Here is a 27,973-nt window from a genome sequence, read left to right as displayed (position 1 = left end):
CAATACTTTATTAAATAAATACCATTATAATTATGTGCCAGGAAGTATTACCAGCTATTTCATTATTTTCATTAACCAGAGGGAGACAGAAACTTAGTTGTTGCCTTTCTTAAGAGTTAAAGGATTTAGTCAACAATTTGGTTTCTGTGATCTAGCAACCCTTCTTTCATTTGTTCATTTAACCAACAGTGAGTTTTGTGCCAGGTTCTGGGTCAAGTGCTACAAGTACAAAGATGAATAAAGCATTCCTTGTGAGTGTAACATTAAATTGGGTGAGAATTAGGTAATGGCTCTGAATTTTTTTTAATGCCCTGATTCACCTAATGATGCTATATGCTTTCATGTGTAACAGTGGCTGGACTATGGCAGTGATTCCCAAACTGGTAAGAGGATTCATATCAGGATATTGGGGGAGAGGAATAATTTTTGGAAAAAAACCTCCTAGTGATTATGATCGTACTCACTACAGAGAGCAGACTCCCCTATCTCTGATTTCTTTACTAGATAACTCCAGTATCTTGCTCTTGCCTTAACAGTCTGTAGTATCTATTTTCATGGAGAAGTAGGATTGAGATCACTAACCGCTTCCTCTTTTCTTGCTCAGTAACTTCTCCTTAGTCCTTCTTTCTTTCTCTGCAAAAATAAAATTGATTTCTGTTTAGGAAATTACTGTAACCACTCTCATTTATATCAGACCATGTTATATAAAGGTAGTCATTTTGTTACTCAGCATCATTTTGGTTTATGTTTTTGTAATTTTCCAACCTGTGTATATTCCTAGAGTCTTTTTTTGTAGTGTACAGAAGTAGTGTGCCAGCCAGATAAAAACGCTAGTGTATAATTATGCTGTCAGGTTTTAGTTGTATTTTTTCTCTATTTGTTCTGGTGAGTATAAAAGAGTTTTTAGAGGGACCAGTTAGGAATTAGCACAGAGGTTCTTTGTCATTATGCATAAACAAATTGATTTCTTGGATGGAAAAAAAAGCCCACTAGTGTACCAAGTGAAAAGTAGTATTTGCTGATGCATTCTATTAGGTTGGAACATATGAAATTGCTAGTTATATAGGTAAAAAATGGTCAAATATTGTCATTGTTCTGTGATGCTTTCTAATGCTAACCTAAGCCCAGTTCTTATTTTGTTTGGGTGCTTAAAGTTGGAATTGGAAGAATCTCCTTATTTGGATAGTTCTTTTTAGATGCTAGGAGGCTTATTTCTAATATTTACATGGTATTCACAGTTCTCTTTTTGTAAGTCCCTTAACTTTAATATGAAATGATTTGGGGTGGAAGGAAGGGGAAGTCTCTAAATCTTTTTCTTATTGGTATATCGTATAAGGGATACCAAAGAAAAGAACAACCAATATAGACATCTTTTTAAAAAAATTTTTGTAAATTAGAAAAAAAAACAAAACACAGTCATGCTCTTTTTTTTTTTTGAAAGGAAGTTTAAAATGTCATTAGTGGCTCAATACAGGTTTTTTTTTTTTCTTTTTAAGGTCTTTATTGATCTTGGATGATATTTGGGATCCTTGGGTGTTAAAAGCTTTTGACAATCAGTGTCAAATTCTTCTCACAACCAGAGATAAGAGTGTTACAGATTCAGTAATGGGTAAGTATTATTTTCTTTTTAATGATGATTCAATTACATTTAAATATGTGGCATACCAAATTGCTTACTATTGTCTTGGTGATTTTGCAGGTCCTAAATATGTAGTGCCTGTGGAGAGTGGTTTAGGAAAAGAAAAAGGACTTGAAATTTTATCCCTTTTTGTTAATATGAAGAAAGCAGATTTGCCAGAACAAGCTCACAGTATTATACAAGAATGTAAAGGTATAATTATTTATTTTGTGTATGAGGGAGTTAATAGAGATATTAATTTACCCTTTTGTAAGATAAGCTAATAAACAAGATAATTTACTTTTTTTTTTTTTTTACAAAAATAGGATACAAATTCAATTCAAGTTCCCATAAACTATAAACTAGGAGACACTGGGATATATCCAGGGACATAAAAAAAAAAGTACAAAATTTCATGGTCTCAAGATAGTGAAATCATACAGAGTCTGTTCTCTTAACACTGTGGAATTATGTTAGAAATCAATATCAAAAGGTATTTGAAAATAACCCACATATCTTCAAGTGCAATGTGACATTTACCAAGAGAGATCTTTGACTTAATATTGAAAGTCTCAATAAAGTTAGAAGACTAAAAACACAGAGGGTGATTGCAGAGAAGAAAGTATTTAAATGAGAAATTAACACCCAAATGAGAAATGAATATCAAAGATACTTGAAAAAAATCCTACATATTTGGTAATTAAATTTCTACATTTAAATGATGGGTGTGTCTAAGAATCCATAGCAAGGAAAATTTTAAATTATTTGTAATAGAATAAAAATGAAAAGAGAATTTACCAGTATTTGTTGCATGCAGCTGAAGCTGTTCAATGCAATTAAGTACAGTGTGGAGTCTTGAATAAGCTGTGAAAACAAATGATGGACATTAGCATAAAATTTTGTGAAGTTTGAACAAAATCTGTATTTTAGTTAATAATACTGTCATGTTTCCTGTTTTGTTTTTTTTCACAACGGTAATTCTTTATCTTCTCAAAATCGGATTAGATGTATTCAAGCCTCATTTTTTTTTTTTTTAAATCACTAATATAATGTATTTTCTAGACTTTTAGCAGTAATTGTTCAGTTGCTCAGTCGTGCCTGAACTCTTTGCCACCCTAGGGACTGCAGCACTGCCAGGCTTCCCTTTCCATCACCAACTCCCAGAGCTTGCTCAAACTCAAATCGATTGATTTGAGTGATGCCATCCAACCATCTCGTCCTCTGTTGTCCCCTTCTCCTCCTGCCCTCAATCTTTCCCAGCATCAGGGTCTTTTCTAATGTCAGCTCTTTGCGTCAGGTGGCCAAAGTATTGGAGTTTCAGCATCAGTCCTTCCAGTGAATATTCAGGATTGATTTCCTTTAGGATGGACTGGTTGGATCTCCTTGCAGTCCAAGGACTCTGAAGAGTCTTTTCCAACACCACAGTTCAAAAACATCAATTCTTTAGCACTCAGCCTTCTTTATGGTCTAACTCTGTTGGACCATGCATGACTACTGGAAAAGCCGTAACTTTCACTCTGTGGGCCTTTGTTGGCAAAGTACTGTCTCTTCTTTTTAATATTCTATCTAGGTTTGTCATAGTTTTTCATCCATAGAGCAAGCATCTTTTAATTCATGGCTGCAGTGATTTTGGAGCCCAAGAAAAGAAAGTCTCTCACTGTTCCCATTGTTTCCCTATCTGTTTGTCATGAATGATGGGAGTGGATGCCATGATTTTCGTTTTTTGAATGTTGAGTTTCAAGCCAGCTTTTTCACTGTCCTCTTTCACTTTCATCAAGAAGCTCTTTAGTTCCTCTTCACTTTCTGCAATACGGGTGGTGTCATCTGCATATCTGAGGTTATTGATATTTCTCCCGGCATCATGATTCCAGCTTGTGCTTCATCAAGCCCAGTATTTTGCATGATGTACTCTGCATACATGTTAAACAAGCAGGGTGACAATATATAGCCTTGATGTACTCCCTTCCCAATTTTGAACCAATCTGTTATTCCATGTCTGGTTCTAATTGTTGCTTCTTGACCTGCATACCGATTTCTCAGGAGGCAGGTAAGGTGGTCTGGTATTCCCATCTCTCTCTTTTTTTTTTTTTCCCATCTCTTTTTAAGAATTTTCCACTGTTTGTTGTGATCCCCACAGTCAAAGGCTTTAGCTTAGTTAATAAAGCAGAAGTTGATATTTAGCAGTAATACTAGATGCCAAAATACATGAAACTACTGCAAAGTTTTGAGTGAATATGAACTAGAAATCTAGCATTCTATTCATACCAAGTCAAACAGGTGGAATCAAAATGTCACAAATTTTTGAGCTAGGAAAAAATTCATAATTTTTATAAAATATATATTAATGCATACTATTTATATATGTATACAAAAGCTTTTTTTTTTAATTTATTTTTAAACTTTACATAATTGTATTAGTTTTGCCAAATATCAAAATGAATCCACCACAGGTATACATGTGTTCCCCATCCTGAACCCTCCTCCCTCCTCCCTCCCCATTCCATCCCTCTGGGTTGTCCCAGTGCACCAGCCCCAAGCATCCAGTATCGTGCATCGAACCTGGACTGGCAGCTCGTTTCATACATGATATTTTACATGTTTCAATGCCATTCTCCGAAGTCTTCCCACCCTCTCCCTCTCTCACAGAGTCCATAAGACTATTCTATATATCAGTGTCTCTTTTGCTGTCTCGTACACAGGGTTATTGTTACCCTCTTTCTAAATTCCATATATATGCGTTAGTATACTGTATTGGTGTTTTTCTTTCTGGCTTACTTCACTCTGTATAATAGGCTCCAGTTTCATCCACCTCATTAGAAGTGATTCAAATGTATTCTTTTTAATGGCTGAGTAATACTCCATTGTGTATATGTACCACTGCTTTCTTATCCATTCATCTGCTGATGGACATCTAGGTTGCTTCCATGTCCTGGCTATTATAAACACTGCTGCGATGAACATTGGGGTACACGTGTCTCTTTCCCTTCTGGTTTCCTCAGTGTGTATGCCCAGCAGTGGGATTGCTGGATCATAAGGCAGGTCTATTTCCAGTTTTTTAAGGAATCTCCACACTGTTCTCCATAGTGGCTGTACTAGTTTGCATTCCCACCAACAGTGTAAGAGGGTTCCCTTTTCTCCACACCCTCTCCAGCATTTATTACTTGTAGACTTTTGGATCGCAGCCATTCTGACTGGTGTGAAATGGTACCTCACAGTGGTTTTGATTTGCATTTCTCTGATAATGAGTGATGTTGAGCATCTTTTCATGTGTTTGTTAGCCATCTGTATGTCTTCTTTGGAGAAATGTCTGTTTAGTTCTTTGGCCCATTTTTTGATTGGGTCATTTATTTTTCTGGAGTTGAGCTGTAGGAGTTGCTTGTATATTTTTGAGATTAGTTGTTTGTCAGTTGCTTCATTTGCTATTATCTTCTCCCATTCTGAAGGCTGTCTTTTCACCTTGCTAATAGTTTCCTTTGATGTGCAGAAGCTTTTAAGGTTAATTAGGTCCCATTTGTTTATTTTTGCTTTTATTTCCAATATTCTGGGAGGTGGGTCATAGAGGATCCTGCTGTGATGTATGTCAGAGAGTGTTTTGCCTATGTTCTCCTCTAGGAGTTTTATAGTTTCTGGTCTTACGTTGAGATCTTTAATCCATTTTGAGTTTATTTTTGTGTATGGTGTTAGAAAGTGTTCTAGTTTCATTCTTGTACAAGTGGTTGACCAGAGTTCCCAGCACCACTTGTTAAAGAGATTGTCTTTAATCCATTGTATATTCTTGCCTCCTTTGTCAAAGATAAGGTGTCCATATGTGTGTGGATTTATCTCTGGGCTTTCTATTTTGTTCCATTGATCTATATTTCTGTCTTTGTGCCAATACCATACTGTCTTGATAACTGTGGCTTTGTAGTAGAGCCTGAAGTCAGGTAGGTTGATTCCTCCAGTTCCATTCTTCTTTCTCAAGATCGCTTTGGCTATTCGAGGCTTTTTGTATTTCCATACAAATTGTGAAATTATTTGTTCTAGCTCTGTGAAGAATGCTGTTGGTAGCTTGATAGGGATTGCATTGAATCTATAGATTGCTTTGGGTAGTATACTCATTTTCACTATATTGATTCTTCCAATCCATGAACATGGTATATTTCTCCATCTGATAGTGTCCTCTTTGATTTCTTTCACCAGTGTTTTATAGTTTTCTATATATAGGTCTTTAGATTCTTTAGGTAGATATATTCCTAAGTATTTTATTCTTTCCGTTGCAGTGGTGAATGAAATTGTTTCCTTAATTTCTCTTTCTGTTTTCTCATTATTAGTGTATAGGAATGCAAGGGATTTCTGGGTGTTGATTTTATATCCTGCAACTTTACTATAGTCATTGATTAGTTCTAGTAATTTTCTGGTGGAGTCTTTAGGGTTTTCTATGTAGAGGATCATGTCATCTGCAAACAGTGAGAGCTTTACTACTTCTTTTCCAATTTGGATTCCTTTTATTTCTTTTTCTGCTCTGATTGCTGTGGCCAAAACTTCCAAAACTATGTTGAATAGTAATGGTGAAAGTGGGCACCCTTGTCTTGTTCCTGACTTTAGAGGAAATGCTTTCAATTTTTCACCATTGAGGATAATGTTTGCTGTGGGTTTGTCATATATAGCTTTTATTATGTTGCGGTATGTTCCTTCTATTCCTGCTTTCTGGAGAGTTTTGATCATAAATGGATGTTGAATGTTGTCAAAGGCTTTCTCTGCATCTATTGAGATAATCATATGGTTTTTATTTTTCAATTTGTTAATGTGGTGTATTACATTGATTGATTTGCGGATATTGAAGAATCCTTGCATCCCTGGGATAAAGCCCACTTGGTCATGGTGTATGATCTTTTTAATGTGTTGTTGGATTCTGATTGCTAGAATTTTGTTAAGGATTTTTGCATCTATGTTCATCAGTGATATTGGCCTGTAGTTTTCTTTTTTTGTGGGATCTTTGTCAGGTTTTGGTATTAGGGTGATGGTGGCCTCATAGAATGAGTTTGGAAGTTTACCATCCTCTGCAATTTTCTGGAAGAGTTTGAGCAGGATAGGTGTTAGCTCTTCTCTAAATTTTTGGTAGAATTCAGCTGTGAAACCATCTGGACCTGGGCTTTTGTTTGCTGGAAGATTTTTGATTACAGTTTCTATTTCCGTGCTTGTGATGGGTCTGTTAAGATTTTCTATTTCTTCCTGGTTCAGTTTTGGAAAGTTGTATTTTTCTAAGAATTTGTCCATTTTTTCCACGTTGTCCATTTTATTGGCATATAATTGTTGATAGTAGTCTCTTATGATCCTTTGTATTTCTGTGTTGTCTGTTGTGATCTCTCCATTTTCATTTCTAATTTTATTGATTTGATTTTTCTCCCTTTGTTTCTTGATGAGTCTGGCTAATGGTTTGTCAATTTTATTTATCCTTTCAAAAAACCAGCTTTTGGTTTTGTTGATTTTTGCTATGATCTCTTTTGTTTCTTTTGCATTTATTTCTGCTCTAAGTTTTAAGATTTCTTTCCTTCTACTAACCCTGGGGTTCTTCATTTCTTCCTTTTCTAGTTGCTTTAGGTGTAGAGTTAGGTTATTTATTTGACTTTTTTCTTGTTTCTTGAGGTGTGCCTGTATTGCTATATAGGAACTTTCCCCTTAAGACTGCTTTTACCATGTCCCACAGGTTTTGGGTTGTTGTGTTTTCATTTTCATTCGTTTCTATGCAAATTTTGATTTCTTTTTTGATTTCTTCTGTGATTTGTTGGTTATTCAGCAGTGTGTTGTTCAGCCTCCATATGTTGGAATTTTTAATAGTTTTTCTCCTGTAATTGAGATCTAACCTTACTGCATTGTGGTCAGAAAAGATGCTTGGAATGATTTCTATTTTTTTGAATTTACCAAGGCTAGCTTTATGGCCCAGGATGTGATCTATCCTGGAGAAGGTTCCATGTGCGCTTGAGAAGAAGGTGAAATTCATTGTTTTGGGATGAAATGTCCTATAGATATCAATTAGGTCTAACTGGTCTATTGTATCGTTTAAAGTTTGTGTTTCCTTGTTAATTTTCTGTTTAGTTGATCTATCCATAGGTGTGAGTGGGGTATTAAAGTCTCCCACTATTATTGTGTTATTGTTAATTTCTTCTTTCATACTTCTTAGCATTTGTCTTACATACTGCGGTGCTCCCGTGTTGGGTGCATATATATTTATAATTGTTATATCTTCTTCTTGGATTGATCCTTTGATCATTATGTAGTGACCATCTTTGTCTCTTTTCACAGCCTTTGTTTTAAAGTCTATTTTATCTGATATGAGTATTGCTACTCCTGCTTTCTTTTGGTCCCTATTTGCATGGAAAATCTTTTTCCAGCCCTTCACTTTCAGTCTGTATGTGTCCCCTGTTTTGAGGTGGGTCTCTTGTAGACAACATATGCAGGGGTCTTGTTTTTGTATCCATTCAGCCAGTCTTTGTCTTTTGGTTGGGGCATTCAACCCATTTACGTTTAAGGTAATTACTGATAAGTATGACCCCGTTGCCATTTACTTTATTGTTTTGGGTTTGAATTTATACACCGTTTTTGTGTTTCCTGTTTAGAGAATATCCTTTAGTATTTGTTGGAGAGTTGGTTTGGTGGTGCAGTATTCTCTCAGCTTTTGCTTGTCTGAAAAGCTTTTGATTTCTCCTTCATACTTGAATGAGATCCTTGCTGGGTACAATAATCTGGGCTGTAGGTTATTTTCTTTCATCATTTTAAGTATGTCTTGCCATTCCCTCCTGGCTTGAAGAGTTTCTATTGAAAGATCAGCTGTTATCCTTATGGGAATTCCCTTGTGTGTTATTTGTTGTTTTTCCCTTGCTGCTTTTAATATTTGTTCTTTGTGTTTGATCTTTGTTAATTTGATTAATATGTGTCTTGGGGTGTTTTGCCTTGGGTTTATCCTGTTTGGGACTCTCTGGGTTTCTTGGACTTGGGTGATTATTTCCTTCCCCATTTTAGGGAAGTTTTCAACTATTATCTCCTCAAGTATTTTCTCATTGTCTTTCTTTTTGTCTTCTTCTTCTGGACCCCTATGATTCGAATGTTGTAGCGTTTAATATTGTCCTGGAGGTCTCTGAGATTGCCCTCATTTCTTTTAATTCGTTTTTCTTTTATCCTCTCTGATTCATTTATTTCTACCAATCTATCTTCTAATTCACTAATCCTATCTTCTGCCTCTGTTATTCTACTATTTGTTGCCTCCAGAGTGTTTTTAATTTCACTTATTGCATTATTCATTATATATTGACTCTTTTTTATTTCTTCTAAGTCCTTGTTAAACCTTTCTTGCATCTTCTCAATCCTTGCCTCCAGGCTATTTATCTGTGATTCCATTTTAATTTCAAGATTTTGGATCAATTTCACTATCATCATTCGGAATTCTTTATCAGGTAGATTCCCTATCTCTTCCTCTTTTGTTTGGTTTGGTGGGCATTTATCCTGTTCCTTTATCTGCTGGCTATTCCTCTGTCTCTTCATCTTGTTTAAATTGTTGAGTTTGGGGTGTCCTTTCTGTATTCTGGCAGTTTGTGGAGTTCTCTTTATTGTGGCATTTCCTCACTGAGTGTGGGTTTGTACAGGTGGCTTGTCAAGGTTTCCTGGTTAGGAAAGCTTGTGTCGATGTTCTGGTGGATGGAGCTGTATTTCTTCTCTCTGGAGTGTAATGAAGTGTCCAGTAATGAGTTATGAGATGTCTATGGTTTTGGGGTGACTTTGGGCAGCCTGTATCTTGAAGCTCAGGGCTGTGTTCCTTTGTTGCTGGAGAATTTGCTTGGTATGTCTTGCCCTGGAACTTGTTGGCCCTTGTGTGGTGCTTGGTTTCAGTGTCTATATGGAGGCGTTTTATGAGCTCCGGTCAATTAATGTTCCTTGGAGTCAGGAGTTCCCTGGAGTCAGGGTTTGGACTTAAGCCTCCTACTTCCAGTTATCGGTCTTATTTTTACAGTAGTTTCAAAACTTCTTCTATACAGCACCATTGATAAAACATCTACATTAAAGATGAAAAGTTTCTCTACTGTGAGGGTCACCCAGAGAGGTTCACAGCGTTACATGGAGTAGAGAATTGGGAGGAGGGAGTTAGAGGTGACCCAAATGAGATGAGGTGGAATCAATAGTGGAGAGAGTGGGCTAGCCAGTAGTCACTTCCTTATGTGCACTCCACAACTGGACTGCTCAGAGATGTTCACGGAGTTATACAGAGAAGAGAAGAAGGAGGCAGGAGACAGAGGTGGCCAGAAGGATAACAGGGGGAAATGAAAAGGAGGGAGACAGATCCAGCCAGTAATCAGTTCCCTAAGTGTTCTCCACCGTCTGGATCACACAGAAATTCACAGAGTTGGGTAGAGTAGAGAGGGGTTAGGGAGGAGATACAGGCGACCTGGTGGAGAAAACAGAGAGTCCAAAGGGAGAGAGAGCAGTCAAGCCAGTAATCTCGTTCCCTAGTGAAAAATGGGTCCTGAAGATTGGGTTCTTAAAGGTACAAAATTGGTAACAAATACATAAAAGCAAAAATTAAAAATCTAGAGTAGAGTTTGGAATTTCAAAAATCGATGTTAAAGAAAAGAAGAAGGAAAAGAAAGAGAGAAAAAACAAACAAAGAAAAACAAACAAGGTTGCGAAAATTATAAAGAAACTACAGGTACAAAATTGATAACTAATACCAAGAAGGAAAAATTAAAAATCTAGAGTAGAGTTTGGAATTTCAAAAATACAATGTTAAAAAAAAAAAAAGAAAAATAAAGAGAGAAAACAAACAAACCAACAAAAACAATGTCGCAAAAATTATACAGAAAATACAGGTACAAAATTGATATCAAATACCAAAAAGCATAAATTAAAAATCTTGAGTAGAGTTTGGAATTGCAGATATACGATGTTATACAAAAGAAGAAGAGAAAGAAACAGAGGGAAAAAAAAAGTCACAGAAATTATGAAAAAAACTATAGGTACAAAGTTGATAACATATACCAAAAGGCTAAAATTAAAAATCTAGAGTAGAGTTTGGAATTTCAAAAATACAATGTTAAAGAAAAGAAGAAAAAGAAAAAAAACAAAACAAAACACGGTCAAAAAATTATAAAATATATATATGAAGTTTGCTGAAGAAGAAAAAAAATAGGGTCTTTTTTTTTTTTCTTGCAAAGTAATAGTTATAAAAGTGAAAATTAAAGGACAATAGAGGACTTAAAATTTTTTTTTAAAAAAAATTAAAAAAAAAAAGAAAGATTGATCGTAAAAATAGTAAAAATATATCTAGGTCTTTCTCTGGTTTTGTTGTGAGTATTGTGGGTTCAGTTCATTTGTGGCTAGTTCCTTGGTCTGACTCTTATTTCTCAAGATCTATAGGCCCCTTCCTATGTAGTCCGTAGTAACCACAGGGTTTTAATCTATGGCCTGTAGCTTCCAAGGCGGTTCCCTCTGTTATAGCTTCTTCTGTTTGCTGGTCTCTTCAGTGTCTGGTTCCCGCCCTGACACAAAAGGGACGGTGGAGGACACTATTTTTTTTTAAATTTTATTTAGGCTCACTTGTTCAGCCGCGCTGTGGGGAGGGAGGGAGGGAGGGATGCTGCAAACAGATAACACTGGCGTGCGCTCGCAGTGCCTCAGCCACACTGGGTCTGCCCCCGCTCACGGCGCGTGTAGCCTCCCTGCCCACACTGCTCGGGCTCTAGGTTGTTCCGCCGGGAACAGTCCGAGGCCGGCCCTGGGCTGAGCTCCCAGGTCCAAGCCGCTCAGGTTCAGGCACTCGGGTAGTCCTCAGAGGCGCAGACTCGGTTGGGCCTGCGTTTTGTGTTCTTCCCAGATCCGAGCAGCTCAGGTGATGTGTTTGGCGGGCGCCAATGCTGCGACTTATTGCCTCCCCGCCACTCGGTTAACTGGGTGTAAAACCGGCGCACCTTCTCAGGCAGATGTTGACCATCCAGACCCCCAAGAAGTTTTAGTTAGCAAAAAAGCCTGCTTACAGTTTTATGGATAGTGTCTCTCTTGGGCTGCGATTGCCCCCTTCCGGCTCTGGCTGCCTGTCACCAGAGGGGGAAGGTCTGCAGCCGGCTATCTCTGTTCAGTTCTTTGTTTTGTGCGCGAGCCTGGCGGTGTCTTAGGTTAGGGCTGGCTTTTCGCGTGGTAGATATCCCACAGTCTGGTTTGCTAGCCCAAATTATTTCGCTCAGATAGCGCTCAGGACATTCGGGCCGATTCTTACTCTAAGGGACACAGCCCGCGCCGCGCTTCCCTGCCCAGCCCCCGCTTGCTAATGCCGTGTGCAGGCATCTGCGCTGCTTCTCCGCTGGGGGAGTTACCGTAGGGCTCACAATCCGCGATTTTTAATTGTTTGTTTATTTTTTTTCTCCCTTTTATGTTGCCCTCTGTGCTTCCAAAGCTCGGCACAGATTCGGCAGTGAGAAGGTTTCCTGGTGTTTGGAAACTTCTCTTTTTTTAAGACTCCCTTCCTGGGATGGAACTCCGTCCCTCCCTCTTTTGTCTCTTTTTTTGTCTTGTATATTTTTTCCTACCTCCTTTCGAAGAGTTGGGTTGCTTTTCTGGGTGCCTGATGTCCTCTGCCGGCATTCAGAAGTTGTTTTGTGGAATTTACTCGACGTTTAAATGCTCTTTGATGAATTTGTGGGAGAGAAAGTGTTCTCCCCGTCCTACTCCTCCGCCATCTTGGCTCCTCCCCCCACAAAAGCTTTTTTACTACACTTGATAAAGGCTTGAGAAGACTACAACAAAAAAGATGAAGAAATTGGAAAACATAAACTAAGTGAAGTGGAGCACTGAATATGAAATAGAAAAAGTGAAAAACTAGGTAAAAGTAAGAGGTCATCACATAGTCCAGTTGTTTTTAAATATGACTTCTCATTAAAAAGCTCCAAACATGGAGCTTTGGAGAAAAAAGCAATACCTGGGCATTTATATTTTTCAAAAAATTCCTACATAATTCTGATATGTATCTGAATTTTAAAAGTGATTACAGGTTTTTCTATTAAATGGTAGTTTTAGTGATAATAGAATTCTGTTATTTTCTGTTGACTAATCATGGTACAGTGGTATTAAGTGAATAATAGTTACATAATTGCAACAATAAAAGATGTTTATCAGTTTTCACAATCAATAGTCAGATGAAAAATAACAGATAATTGCAATTGCAAGCCATAGTGGAAACATGATTAACCTAACAATATAAAATAATTACATAAAATTTGGGGGATTATGTAGAATGACGTGTAAGTGCAAGTGCATACATGCTCAGATTTTCATCTGCCCAGCCAGTCTATGTATTCTTTTGGTTGGTGCATTTAATCCATTTATATTTAAAGTAGTTATCAGTATATATAATCCTATTACCATTTTCTTAATCATTTTGGCTTTATTTTGTGTAGGCCTTTTTTTTTCTCTTGTGTTTTCTTCCTAGAAAAGTTCCTCAAGCATTTGTTGTAAGGCTGGTTTGGTACTGCTGAATTCTCTTAACTTTTGCTTGTCTGGAAAGCTTTTGATTTCTCCATCAAATCTGAACAAGAGTCTTGCTGGGTAGAGTATTCTTGATTATAGGTTTTTCCCTTTCATCACTTTAAATATATTGTGCCATTCCCTTCTGACTTGTTGTTTCTGTTGAGAAATCAGCTGATAACCTGATGGGAGTTCCCTTGTATGTTATTTAGCGTTTTTCCTTTGTTGCTTTTAATGCTTATCTTTGTCTTTAATTTTCGTCATTTTGATTACTGTGGGTCTCAGTGTGTTCCTTCTTGGGTTCATCCTTCCTGGAACACTCTGTTCTTCCTGGACTTGGTTGACTATTTCCTTTCCAATGTTAGGGAAATTTTTAGCTATTATGTCTTCAAATATTTTCTTGGGTCCTTTCTCTCTCCCTCTTATCCTGGGACCCTTATAATGCTAACATTGGTGTATTTAATGTTGTCCCAGAGGTCTCTTAGGTTCTCTTCATTTTTTTTCCATTCTTTTCTCTATATTCTGTTCTGCAGCAGTGATTTCCACCATTCTGTCCTCCAGGAAATTTTTCCATTCTTCTGCCTCCGTTATTCTGCTATTGATTCCTTCTAGTGTATTGTTCATATCTGTTCTTTAGTTCTTCTGCATCTTTGGTAAACATTTCTTGCGTTTTCTCCATTCTGTTTCAGAGATCCTGGATCATCTTCACTATCATTATTCTAAATTATTTTTCTAGAAGGTTACCTATTTCCACTTCGTTTCGTTGTTTTCCTGGGGTTTTATCTTGTCTCTTCTTCTGGCACATAACTTTTTGCTTTTTCATTCTGATTAACTTTCTATAATATAGTTTTTGTTTTGGAGGCTGCGGGATTGGGTTTCTTCTTGCTTCTTCCGTCTGCCCTCGAACATGACAATTTAACACATGACATTCAGAAACTTTACTAGAATATTTAGTATTTTAGGTTCTTCATGGCAACCCACTCCAGTACTCTTGCCTGAAGAATCCCATGGATGGAGGAGCCTGGTAGGCTGCAGTCCATGGGGTTGCTAAGAGTCAGACACGACTGAGCGACTTCACTTTCACTTTTCACTTTCATGCATTGGAGGAGGAAATGGCAACCCACTCCGGTGTTCTTGCCTGGAGAATCCGAGGGAGAGCGGAGCCTGGTGGGTTGCCATCTATGGGGTCGCACAGAGTCGGACATGACTAAAGCCACTTAGCAGCAGCAGCAGTGCGCTACCCTAAATGGATAGCGATATTTTGTTGTTCATTCATTAGTTAAAATAATAGTTAATGAAGACACATATGTTATGCATGGGGTAAGATGAAGACATGGCCTCTGCTCTCAGAGAATAAAAAATATAGTGAGAGTCAAGCTTTAATTTTTGGGGGGGGGGATTTTATTTATTTTTACTTTCTGGCCATGCCTTGTGACTTGTGGCATCTTATTTCCCTGAATTATTTTGCAGGGATAGAGCCCATGTCCTTGGCAGTCAGCATGGAGTCCTAACCATCAGACCATCAGGGAATTCCCATAATTTTCAGTCTTATCCATTTAATGGCAGATCTTGAGCATTTTTCTGTCATTAAAATCTTTTGAAAAAAATTTACCAGTGGCATAATATTGTGATATATTTTCATTTATTTAGTCATTTCCCTGTTATTATTTAAAATTCTTTTACTATTTTAAGCAATGCTGTAATTAACATCCTTAAATGAAATAGTTCTTATTTTTAGTGACTTCCTTAGAATAAATACTTGAAGTGAATCCAAGAGTTATGTATTTTAAGGCTTTGGATAGAATGCAGCAAAAATTCTTTCTGTGAGGACAGATTGATTCTTAATTTGGTAGTAATTTGGAAATGATACAGTATTAACACTGATTTTTTATTTTTTAGGTTCCCCTCTTGTAGTATCTTTAATTGGTGCACTTTTACGAGATTTTCCCAACCGCTGGGAGTACTACCTCAGGCAACTTCAGAATAAGCAATTTAAGAGGATAAGAAAATCTTCATCTTATGACTATGAGGCTCTAGATGAAGCCATGTCTATAAGTGTTGAAATGCTCAGAGAAGACATCAAAGATTATTACACAGATCTTTCCATCTTACAGAAAGATGTTAAGGTGCCTACAAAGGTAATAGATGGATCAACAATCTTTGTCATCCCCTTATTTGTGGCATGTAAGTTTTGGCTTAGTACTGAGGATATTGTTACAGAGGATATTAGCAAGATAAAACCTGTGTGCCTGAGGAGGTAGGGTAGAGGATGTAGAAATCCCACTACTCTTAGTTTCCTTCAAGGATTTGGTATTTGAACTCAGGTGAGTTGCCTGTTTCTCAGTGATTTTCATGAACCTGGAGAAACATTTGATTTCTTCAGAACTTTCTCTTTTTTATCTTGATGCATATTTGTACTTCTTATCAAATGGAGATATTATTCAGGGATTTAAATACATGATTTTTTTGTGTGTTACTCTCTTTACCTGCAGTCCTGGTTCACTATACATTGTGGCACATTAAATGCTTAAAATGTTCCTAGGTGTTATGTATCCTCTGGGACTTGGAAATGGAAGAAGTTGAAGACATATTACAGGAATTTGTTAATAAGTCTCTCTTGTTCTGTGACCGGAATGGAAAATCATTTCTTTATTATTTACATGATCTGCAAGTAGATTTCCTTACTGAAAAGAATCGCAGCCAGCTTCAGGTACTTGCATCTCTGTACATTCCTTTTTTTTTTTAAGTTTTTATTTTGAAGTGATTTTATACTTATAGATAAGTCTTATAGAATTTTAGTATAGAAAATAGTATAGTTTCTGTGCACATACCTTTACCTTGCTTCCCTCAATGTTAACATCTTAATAACTGCAATCCAGTTATCAAAGCCAGGACATTAACATTGACTAAATACTGTGCCTTACTTTCCCTGGAGATGGGAATGGCAACCTACTCCAGTATTCTAGCCTGGGAAATTCCACGGACAGAAGAGCCTGGCGGGCTACAGTCCATGGGGTTGCACATGGACATGACTAAGCGACTAACAAGAACAAGAAAAGAACTGTTAACTGATACTTTATTTGAATTTTGCCAGCTTTCCCATTAATGTCCTTTTTGTAGATCAGATTCAATTCTGTTTCCCATATTACGTAATATTGTCCTTTCCTTAGATTACTCAAATTTAGGAAAATGCCTCAGCTTGCTTGCTTCTCTGGTCCCTTTGGAAGAGTACTCACCAGTTATTTTGTACAGTGTTCCTTAGTTTGGGTTTGTCTCATGTTTTTTCTTGACTAGAGCAAGGTTATATATTTTTGGCAGTAACACTACAGAGGTGCTGTGTGTCCTTCTCAGTGCATCAGACCCAGGGTGTTGATAATGGTTTATCAGTGATAGTAACATTGATTACCTGGTTAAAGTTTCTCCACTGTAAAGTTACTGTTTTTTCCTTTTGTATTTAATATGTGTCTTGTGGGGAGATTCACTGTACCTTTTCTTTAATATGTAATTTTATTTATTTTGGTCTTTGTTGGCACGGGCTTTCTCTAGTTGCAGCAAGTGGGGGCTACTCTTTATTGCAGTGTGTGGGCCTCTCATTACGGTGGCTTCTCTTGTGGAGTATGGGCTCTAGGTGTGCAGCCTTCAGCAGTTGCAGCCCACGGGCTTGGTACTTACAGCTTTCGACTCTAGAGCCGAGGGCTCAGGAATTGTGGCACGTGGGCTTAGTTGCTCAGTGGCATGTGGAATCTTCACAGACCAGGGATCTAACCCATGTTTCCTACATTGGCAGGTGGATTCCCATCTGCTGTGTCACCAGGGAAGTCCTGTACATTCTTAAATAACTTTGGAGGATGGGGATTCTGTGATGCTTGGGCTATGAAATTGCTTCTGCCTTCTGAAATGTTGAATTTGGGTTTCAGGATCTCCACAAGAAGATGGTCACTCAGTTCCAGAGACATCACCAGCTACATTCTCTTTCACCAGATCAGGAGGATTGCATGTATTGGTACAGTTTTCTGGCCTATCACATGGCCAGTGCTAATATGCACAAAGTAAGATGACTCATTAAGGAACATTATTTTCTTCAGTCTGACTTTTATTTTGTCTTATGTTGAGAATTTTCTTTGACTAGTAAAAATAGGGTTATACTCTATGTAAGTAATTTAGTTTTTGTTAACTGTTTTTACCTGCAGGTACCTTAGTAACTACAGTAAGTGAACCTCCTAAAAATTAACTCTCTTCATACCAGTAATTATCTTTGTGGGTGATACGGATTTGTTTTTAAGTTTTGAGAGGAAATGGTGGCTGGGAAAGTGTATTCATTCAGTAAATGTTTATGGAGTGCCTGTTGTGTACTGGTATTGTTCTTCATTATGAACAACATGTGTGTGTGTGTGTGTGTGTGTGTGTGTGTGTGTGTGTCAGTCGCTCAGTCATATCCGACTTGCGACCCCATGGACTTTAGCCCACCAGGCTCCTCTGTCCAAGGGATTCTCCAGGCAAGAGTACTGGAGAGGGTTGCCATTTCCTTCTACCACGGCACAAAGTCCCTACTCTCATTGAACTTCCATGCTGGGGAGATCCTGATACAGGACAGATAGATTTCTACTATGTCAAGGGATAGTAGGTGCTCAGAAGAAGGAAAAAGCCTACATGGAGAAAGGAAGTGATGATTTTGGTGTTGGGATCATCGTGATTTGCTAAGAATTTGATGTGTATAGTAAGAGAAAGAGGAGTCAAAGATAACTTCAAGCTTGTGCAGTGGAAAGATTGGAGTTGCCGTGAACTGAGATGGGAATAGCTGTGGGTCTAACAAGTATTTTTCCAGGGATGATGGGAAGATTAGGAATTCATTTGGAATATATTATGTCTGGTGTACATATTAAGATATCTGACTGAAAATACTGAGCATATAGTTGGGTATACCAACCTGAACCTATGGGGAGTTATGTTATAAAGATAAAATTGGGGAATCATCAGCACATAGATGATATTTGAAGTCATATTCAAAATGTTAACATTTTAGAAAACATATGTACTTTGAATAATTTTTGTATGCTAAGGTATATTGTCCCTTGATTATGAATATGGTGTATTGTAGCCTGTTTTTTTCCACCTAGCAAAATAGTTTGTTTAATAATCAACATTGGAATGATGGTATTCCAATAAATATCTGTGCTGTAATTTGCTTAGACTGTAGTTATTGAACATTTGGGTTGTTTTCAGTTTTTTTCCCACTTTATGATGATGTAATGAAATTCTTGTTTGTCTTCACACCTGTATTATTTCCTTTGGAAATGCCCTGAAGTGAAATTACTGGGTCAATGCACCTTTTAAAAACATTTGATATGTATGATAGTGTCATAGGACTCAGTTCCTTTCATTTTTTTTTAACCTTTTTTCTCCTTGATTTTTAAGAATAGTGGCTTACTTTCTTTGGAAAACTGAAGAAAAAATTAAATGAAGATCACAACCATTGCTAATGCTTTTGTGTGTAGTTTTCTAGATCATTTTGCTGCTCAGATACACACACCTGTTGTTTAAAACCAGAATGGGATCTTGATAGGAATATAGTCTTATATTTTATTTTTTCTACTTAATTGTATTTTATGGTTATCTTTTTATGCCAGTTAATATAGACTGATATAATTTTCTTTCGAGCTAACATTTTTTATATACTTAAAAAATTTTTTATTTGGCTGTACTGGGTCTTAGTTGCCGCATGGGAATGTCTTAGTTGTGGCATGTGGGAGGATCTAGTTCTCCAATCAAGGATTGAAATGGGGCCCTCTGCATTGGGAAGGCAGAGTCTTAGCCACTGGACCACCAGGAAAGTCCCAATAATTTTTTAAACATAATTTTTAAAAGTTGTATACTATTTAATTGTATAGCTATATTATGGTTGGTCAGTTGCTTTGGGGATGGTTAGATTACTTAAGCACACTCAACTGACTTATTTTCTTAGGACACATTTATAAGTGTAATGCTGGGTTGATGATGTATACAGTTTGAATTTTAATGTAGATTGCCAAACTGTCCTCTAGAAGAGTGCTCTGATTTATATCACTGCCAGCAGTGTACAAGAGTGACCATTTCCTGATTCTAGCTAATATTCTTATCATTCCTTTCAGTCTTTAAAAATCTGATAATAATAAGTTGTAATCTTTGTTGTTTCCCTTTGATTATTGGTGAGATTTATGACCATTTGTATTTTTTATTTTGAGTTAGCTCTCATCCATAGCCTTTACCTATTTTTCTATTGGAGTGTTTGTCTTTTTTTTGTTATAATTTTTATAAGAAAATATAATAAGTTCTCATATACCATACATTTGTAAATTATTTTTCTGTTCTATTTTTTGTCTTAAATTTTATTTATATTGATTTTTAATGTATTGAAGATTGGAGCTTATATGTAGTTAAATGCATCACTGTTTTTCTTTCTGATATTTTGTTTTGGTGTCATGTGTATGAAAATTTCCTTCACCCCAGGGTTACAAAAATAGTAAATATCTGTATCTTCTGGTGGTTTTTGAAGTTTGTTTTATATTTAAGTCTTAATGGTCCAACTGAAATTTGAGTTAAGCTGTGAGGTTCATTTTCTGTTTCTTTGGAATTATTAATGATATGTTCCTTTTTGTCCTTAAATTCTAGATATCTGCTAAGTTTCTCTCAGTAGTGTTAGGGTAATGATGGCAGATTTAAAATGCTTTGATCTCTTTAACAGTGCTCCTGATCTTACTTTTTTTTTTTTTTAAAAGGAACTGTGTGCTTTAATGTTTTCCCTGGATTGGATTAAAGCGAAAACGGAACTTGTAGGCCCTGCTCATCTGATTCATGAATTTGTGGAATACAGGCATATATTGGATGAAAAGGTATATATTAATATTAAAAATAAGTCCTTAAAGGACATACATTTAATTCTAGGTTTAATATTGAGCAAAATAGAAGAGGTGAAGAGCAATAATTTCCTCACTTTAATATGGATTAGTCTGATTATTTTGCCTACTCTCCTACTGGGAATGTGGATAGTATTGAGATTTGAAAGCTGGGAGGTAAAGTGTTCAGTGATTTTTTTAAATTTTTTTTTAGGAAAAAGAATGTGTTAGAGCAGTATTTTGATAATGAGATTTTTTTTACCCTGTGTTTAAAAGTCTGAAGAGGATCACTGTGTATTTGTTACCTAATGGTTGGCTATTTAATTTTAGCTCATATAGAGAATATTTAAGCCTTTAAAGTGGCAAGATCACAGAAACAGAAAAATGTCTGATCTTGGCTCTGGTTATGTTTCTAAGCAATTCCGTTTTGTTCATAGGATGGTACAGACTGTGAGAATTTCCAGGAGTTTTTATCTTTAAATGGACATCTTCTTGGACGACGGCCATTTCCTAATATTGTGCAACTGGGCCTCTGTGAACTGGAAACTTCAGAGGTTTATCGGCAAGCTAAGCTGCAGGCCAAGCAGGAGGTCGATAACGGAATGCTTTACCTGGAGTGGGTGTAAGTAGGTTAGGAGAGAAACCAGAGGGAGCTGAGCGCTGACTATGTCATTATTTCTCAGGTAGCAAATACATTCACTCCAGGAAGATTTAACTACTTCCTGGAAAGGGCTTGAACTTTTAATAAGCATTCTTATTGAAAAGTTCTAGAAAAGTAACCGTATATTTTCAAAGAGTCCATTGAAATAGGTGCTTGCCTATAAGTTGACTTTTGATAAGTCATCCTAAATATTGGTATAAATGCTTTACTTTAGTACATTGTAGTAGCGAAGAGCATTGTTTTTGAAGCTACAAACCTAGGTTCGTAACTCAGTTCTGGAACCTTAAGAGTTTTGTGATTTTTGAACAAGTTACAGGTTACTTTCCTTTCTCATACATCAAGTAGTGATAACAAACCTTTAAAATAAGTTCTATTTTTGTGACGATTCAAATGAGATATTGGATATAAAGTGATGAGTACTTTGCCTGGCATATAGCCCTTATTGGGCTTCCCTGGTAGCTCAGCTGGTAAAGAATCCATCTGCAACGCAGGAGAACCAGGGTTGATCGCTGGGTCAGGAAGATCCCCTGGAGAAGGGAATGGCTACCCACACCAGTATTCTTTTTTTTTTTTTTATACAGAATGACAGTTTTATTTTCCACAATTGTAGTGATCTGATTTTTGTGTTTTTTAATTGATTAATTAATTTACAATATTGTATTGGTTTTGCCATACATTGACTTGAATCTGCCATGAGTGTGTACTTGTGTTCCCCATCCTGAATCCCCCTCCCACCTCCCTCCCCATCCCATCCCTCTGGATCATCCCAGTGCATCAGCCCCGAGCACCCTGGATCATACATCAAACCTGGACTGGCGATTCGTTTCACTATATGATATTTTACATGTTTCAAGGCCATTCTCCCATATCATCCCACCCTTGCCCTCTCCCACAGAGTCCAAAAGACTGTTCTATACATCTGTGTCTCTTTTGCTGTCTCACATACAGGGTTATCCTTACCTTCTTTCTAAATTCCTTATATATGCATTAGTATACTGTATTGGTGTTTTTCTTTCTAACTTACTTCACTCTGTATAACAGGCTCCAGTTTCAGCCACCTCATCAGAACTGATTCAAATATATTCTTTTTAATGGCTGAGTAATACTCCATTGTGTATATGTACCACAGCTTTCTTATCCATTCATCTGCTGATGGACATCTAGGTTGCTTCCATGTCCTGGCTATTATAAACACTGCTGTGATGAACATTGGGGTACACGTGTCTCTTTCAATTCTGGTTTCCTCTCTTTGTATGCCCAGCAAGGGGATTGCTGGATCATAAGGCAGTTCTATTTCCAGTTTTTTAAGGAATCTCCACATTGTTCTCCATAGTGGCTGTACTAGTTTGCATTCCCACCAACAGTGTAAGAGGGTTCCCTTTTCTCCACACCCTCTCCAGCATTTATTGCTTGTAGACTTTTGGATAGTAGCCATTCTGAGTGGTGTGAAATGGTACCTCATGGTGGTTTTGATTTGCATGTCTCTGATAATGAGTGATGTTGAGCATCTTTTCATGTGTTTGTTAGCCATCTGTATGTCTTCTTTGGAGAAATGTCTGTTTAGTTCTTTGGCCCACTTTTTGATTGGGTCTTTTATTTTCCTGGAATTGAGCTGCAGGAGTTGCTTGTATATTTTTGAGATATATCGAGATATTATGAGATATATATTTTAATTATTTGTCTGTTGCTTTGTTTGCTATTATTTCCTCCCATTCTGAAGGCTGTCTTTTCACCTTGCTTATAGTTTCCTTTGTTGTGCAGAAGTTTTTAATTTTAATTAGGTCCCATTTGTTTATTTTTGCTTTTATTTCTAATATTCTGGGAGGTGGGTCATAGAGGATCCTGCTGTAGTTTATGTCGGAGAGTACCCACACCAGTATTCTAGCTTGGAGAAGTCCATGGACAGAGGAGCCTGGCGGGCTCTGGCTCTAGGTTGCCTGGGCTTGACTCCTAGCTTGTGCTGTTTTTCAGTTGTGTATTATTAGAAGAGAGTTACTCAGCGTCCCTTGCCTAGTGGTACTATTTCATAGCATTATTGTGAGGATTAAATGAATGTGTGTGTATATGTAAACATAAATTTGTAGGTTGCTTAGAACAGTACTTAGATCTTAGAAAGTGCTCCATGAATATTAGTAGTTGTTGTTAAGAATAAATAGCATTTAGTATTTTGCCTGGTTTATATAGTTGGTATAATATATACTGTTGAATTTGTGTCTTAGTGATTAAAATAGAATTGTAATACTTGGTCTCATAATCAGATGGACATAGATTTAGTTCTTGTTCTCTTTTGAATTGCTGAGTTTGTTATTATTTTTTATTCTCATTTCATCAGTTGTATTTCAACCCTCTGATGCTTAGTCATTCATAGCTGTATCATTGTTTTTTCTTTTTTTCTGGCTCTGTGGCTTGTGAGATCCCAGTTCCCTGACCAAGGGTGGAATCTGTGTCCCCTACAGTGGAAGCATGGAGTCCCAACCACTGGACTGCCAGGGAATTCCCTTTATAGTTGTATTTTTTAATAAATTGATTGTTTTTGGTTGTGCTGGGTCTTCATAGTTGCGTGGCTTTTCTCTAGTTGCAATGTACGGGCTTCTCATTGTGGTAGCTTCTTCTTGCAGAGCACAGGCTCTAGGGTGCACAGGCTTCAATTGTTGTGGCCCTGACGCTCTAGAGCTTAAACTCAGTAATTGTGTTGCACAGGCTTAGTTGCTCCGCAGCATGTGGGATCTTCCTGGGTCAGGTATAGAGCTCATGTTTCATGTATTGGCAGGTGGGTTCTTTACTACTGAGCCACTGGGTAAGCCTTAACTGGGTTTGACCAAGTCATATTCAAAGAAGCTTTATTTTTCAGTACTAGAAAGCTTTTCTGCTCTTTCTGTAGAAAGTTTAGGTTCATATAAACTTAATTTAACTGAGTTTCAGCTTTCAAAGAAATCATTTATTCATAGATTAATTTGTTATTTAATACTTTTTGGCTATATGTGCAATCATTGTGACTGGTCAGTTCCGAATTTTGAGAAATTGAGTAGATAGTGGAAAGTAGTTTCTTAATCTTATTCTCTAAACTTTGCTGGTAACTTACCTGTTTATCCTCTGGATTCTCATCACTCTAGTTCTTGTAGCTTGTTTTTTATCACTTCTAGTGAAGTTTCGGAGAAGGCGATGGCACCCCACTCCAGTACTCTTGCCTGGAAAATCCCATGGACGGAGGAGCCTGCTAGGCTGCGGTCCATGGGGCTGCTGAGGGTCGGACACGACTGAGCGACTTCACTTTCACTTTTCACTTTCATGCATTGGAGAAGGAAATGGCAACCCACTCCAGTGTTCTTGCCTGGAGAATCCCAGGGACAGGGGAGCCTGGTGGGCTGCCATCTATGGGGTCCCACAGAGTCAGTCGGACACGACTGAAGCGACCTAGCAGCAGCAGCAACAGGCAAGATTTAAGTCTGATTTACCTTTGTGTTCCCTTTTTTCCTTTGGGCTATTTTGTGTGTGACACTTGCTTAGAATAGGTATCATTACTTATATTTACATATGAGGAAAAGGAAACTTACTAGCTTACGTTATTTGTGTGCATTTACACATCCAATGAGTAGTAGAACTAGGGTGGCCTTTTAGGTTTGTCTGACTCCTAACCTTTGACATTTAAGATGATACCATTTAACATACTTATTCATAGTAACTGGGGTGTGTGTGTGTGTGTGTGTGTGTGTGTGTGTGTGTGTGTGTGTGTGTGTAATTCAGACACTGTTCTAATGCTTTCCGCATTTTAAGTATGTGCATTCCATTCCATTATCCTTTAGCCCTATAAAGTAATACATATAGTAGTGGAGTAGTATTTAGTAGATTAAGATACAAAGAAAATGACATTGTTTTCCTCTATATTGGAATAATTAGAAAAGAGCAGTTTTAAAGTGCACATCATAATGGTGGGTGTAATGTCATATTTTAGTTAGGGAATGAGCTTCATTTTGGTATAACTCTTTCCTTTTAAAAAAGATGGAGATTTTTTTGAGGTTTTTCCTTTCATAATGTTTTCTCTGCACATGTTGTTATTAATGTATCAGAGGAAAATAAAAAATGACGGGTATTTGATTAACTAGATATTTATAATACATGATAGGTTGCTTGATACAGGGTAACTTTTATCTTAAAATGCTGCTTTCTGTTATGCTTTTTTACTTCAGGTGATTTCTGCTGTCATTTACATGCTGGTAATGTAAGAGTTTTGTATTTTTTTGAGCATAACTGTGTTAAAAGAGTTTATTATGGAAAGAAAATGATTACTTTTATTTATTTGGTTTTTGTTCAATTTTTCCTTATATTTAGAAACAAAAAAGACATGAAGAACCTCTCCCACTTGGTTGTCCGCCCCCATACAGATGCTGTTTACCATGCTTGCTTTTCTGAAGATGGTCAAAGAATAGCTTCTTGTGGAGCTGATAAAACTTTACAGGTAAACCTCTCTCTTGAGAAAAATTGAGTCACATACCTAATACTGGGTATATATATATAATTTTTTCTTTTTTGGCCATGCCACATGGCTTGTGGGATCTTAGTTCCTCAACCAAGAATTGAACCTGGGCCCTAGCAGTGAAAGTGCCGAGTCCTAACCATTAGACTGCCAGGGAATTCCTGTGTGCATATTAGAGTATATTTCAATTCTGAAACTCAAGAAAATGACACATTAGGAGTAGAGGAATGTTCAGATCTCTTGAACATCTTATGAAAGATTTCTCTATAGATTTAAAAGGTATGGTGGTGTGTTTTCATAATTCTAAACTTGCCAAGTGTTGTAGAAGGACCTTTTACCTTAGCATTCAGTTACTGTCACCCATGTGCCAGCTAAGGGTAATGAGGAAATGATCATTTGGTTAAAGGACAGAAGGATGTCACAGTGCAGTGAACAGGACTCTGATTAAAAAATGCTCTTTAAATCAAATACCTGTTTTATCACAGGCTTGGGAAAATTTCTGACTGTAAATAGGAGTCGGACTAGACTATTTCCTAAGGTGCTTGAAGGTGCTTTCTTAAATTTCTCATTTGTTTTCAGACAGCATGATTGAGTGCTTTTCTTTAAATTGGTATTGAACCTTTTGATTTTGAAGGAAACAAAAATTAGTTTTAAAACACTTAAGATTACAAAGGACTTCCCTGGTGGTCTAGTGGCTAAGACTCCACATTCCCAGCTCAGGGGGCCCAGGTTCGATCCCTGGTTGGGGAACTAGATTCCATGTGCTGCAACTAAGAGTTCATGTGCTACAACTAAAAAAGATCCTACGTGCCGCAAGTAAGACCTGATGCAGCCAAATAAATAATATTTTTTAAAAAATTAAGCTTGCAAGGCTGTGATTGTAAGCCTTACTTCTATATGTGTACTTGATTACCATGTGTATTAATTTGGCTTTTGAGCCACAGAAAGCATATTGAATAATTTGTTTTCTGTTGATTGTTAAGAATTTGCTAAGCTGTTTTCAAGAACCGAAGCTATCCTGTCAGTTCTTTTTATTGGTGTTATAAATATTTAACAAGAGACAGTTTTCTTTATGTTAAGGCATATGAATTCTGACAAATTTTGATTTTTTTGGATTGATATTGCCAAGGTTCACTTCTCTTGCAAAATAATAGTGTTTAAGATCTTTTAAAGAAATACTTTTTATTCAATGATGACCCATGGGTAAGCAGTTATAGTAAAAAGATCTTATTGTTGTGTGTATAGGTATTCAAAGCTGAAACAGGAGAGAAACTTCTAGAAATCAAGGCTCATGAGGATGAAGTGCTTTGCTGTGCATTCTCTGCAGATGACAAATTTATAGCAACCTGCTCAGTGGATAAAAAAGTGAAGGTATGGAACTGTTTTCCTCTTGAGTTGTAACCACCATAAAATTCATTTTCTTTTTCTGTTATTGAGGGACTAGAATAAGTTGGGTTCAAGGACTCTTGCCTGTTGATCTACTAACTTGAGGCCAACCAGTTTTTATCCATTATAAATTAATGCTGTCTAAAATTTTTTATTTATAAGCACCAGCAAAAATGCTTAGGTTGATCAGCCCATGATATTTATCAGGCAGCTGGGAAAAACAATTTCAAATTAATGAATTTGCCTGCCATTTATTGATAAGTCTGTGGGTTAAATATCAGTTGAAATCTCTGAGTGTATTGTGATCGGAAGTGTTGTTGCACAAAATTATTGTCTGAGTTGACTCTTGTTAATCTGTGAAATGCAACCCAGATTTTTTATCTTTATGAACTGTCTTGTATTCAGTGCAAAACTAGATGAATAAACATACTAACAGTCTACAAAGTAAATAGAGAAAAGAAAACCTATTGATTTTTACCTTTAATTATCACTATAAACTGTGGAAAATTCTTAAAGAGATGGGAATACCAGACCACCTGACCTGCCTCTTGAGAAACCTATATGCAGGTTAGGAAGCAACAGTTAGAACTGGACATGGAACAACAGACTGGTTCCAGTTAGGAAAAGGAGTACATCAAGGCTGCATATTGTCACCCTGCTTATTTAACTTATATGCAGAGTACATCATGAGAAATGCTGGGCTGGAAGAAGCATAAGCTGGAATCAAGATTGCCGGGAGAAATATCAGTAAACTCAGATATGCAGACGGTACAACCCTTATGGCAGAAAGTGAGGAGGAACTAAAAAGCCTCTTGATGAAAATGAAAGAGGAGAGTGAAAAAGTTGGCTTTAAAGCTCAACATTCAGAAAACTAAGATCATGGCAAATAGATGGGGAAACAGTGTCAGACTTTATTTTTCTGGGCTCCAAAATCACTGCAGATGGTGATTGCAGCCATGAAATTAAAAGACCCTTAGTCCTTGGAAGGAAAGTTATGACCAACCTAGACAGCATATTCAAAAGCAGAGACATTACTTTGCCAACAAAGGTCCGTCTAGTCATGGCTGTGGTTTTTCCACTGGTCATGTATGGATGTGAGAGTTGGACTGTGAAGAAAGCTGAGCGCCGAAGAATTGATACTTTTGAACTGTGGTGTTGGAGAAGACTCTTGAGAGTTCCTTGGACTGCAAGGAGATCCAACCAGTCCATCCTAAAGGAGATCAGTCCTGGGTGTTCATTGGAAGGACTGATGCTGAAGCTGAAACTCCAGTACTTTGGCCACCTCATGCGAAGAGTTGACTCATTGGAAAAGACCCTGATGCTGGGAGGGATTGGGGGCAGGAGGAGAAGGGGATGACAGGATGAGATGGCTGGATGGCATCACTGACTCGATGGACATGAGTTTGGATAGGCTTCGGGAGTTGGTGATGGACAGGGAGGCCTGGCGTGCTGTGATTATGGGGTCGCAAAGAGTCGGA

At 37.2% G+C, this 27,973-nt stretch overlaps 1 protein-coding gene and 1 long non-coding RNA gene across 7 annotated transcripts in view; one reads left to right on the top strand and one right to left on the bottom strand.

Moving 5' to 3' along the window:
* APAF1 (apoptotic peptidase activating factor 1) overlaps positions 1 to 27,973 on the top strand; it is a 101,171-nt gene that overhangs the window by 22,160 nt on the left and 51,038 nt on the right. For all 6 annotated transcript variants that reach the window (XM_055576480.1, XM_055576472.1, XM_055576462.1 and 3 more), the window contains exons 6-14: positions 1,497 to 1,609; positions 1,700 to 1,831; positions 15,002 to 15,240; positions 15,645 to 15,812; positions 17,020 to 17,151; positions 19,858 to 19,971; positions 20,412 to 20,596; positions 24,965 to 25,091; positions 26,355 to 26,480. In XM_055576480.1, the coding sequence (XP_055432455.1) occupies positions 1,497 to 1,609; positions 1,700 to 1,831; positions 15,002 to 15,240; positions 15,645 to 15,812; positions 17,020 to 17,151; positions 19,858 to 19,971; positions 20,412 to 20,596; positions 24,965 to 25,091; positions 26,355 to 26,480 (1,336 nt within the window). The remainder of the gene's footprint in view (positions 1 to 1,496; positions 1,610 to 1,699; positions 1,832 to 15,001; positions 15,241 to 15,644; positions 15,813 to 17,019; positions 17,152 to 19,857; positions 19,972 to 20,411; positions 20,597 to 24,964; positions 25,092 to 26,354; positions 26,481 to 27,973) is intronic.
* LOC129649283 (uncharacterized) lies at positions 504 to 12,328 on the bottom strand. Its single transcript, XR_008713067.1, has 3 exons — positions 12,169 to 12,328; positions 2,417 to 2,482; positions 504 to 633 (listed from the first exon to the last, which is right to left on the bottom strand). It is a non-coding gene; the product is annotated as an uncharacterized LOC129649283 (long non-coding RNA).

Source organism: Bubalus kerabau, chromosome 1 (genome assembly GCF_029407905.1).
Source record: "Bubalus kerabau isolate K-KA32 ecotype Philippines breed swamp buffalo chromosome 1, PCC_UOA_SB_1v2, whole genome shotgun sequence".
Taxonomy (NCBI): Eukaryota; Metazoa; Chordata; class Mammalia; order Artiodactyla; family Bovidae; genus Bubalus; species Bubalus kerabau.
Note: the sequence above shows the minus strand (reverse complement) of the source record. Positions and strands in the feature narration are given on the sequence as shown.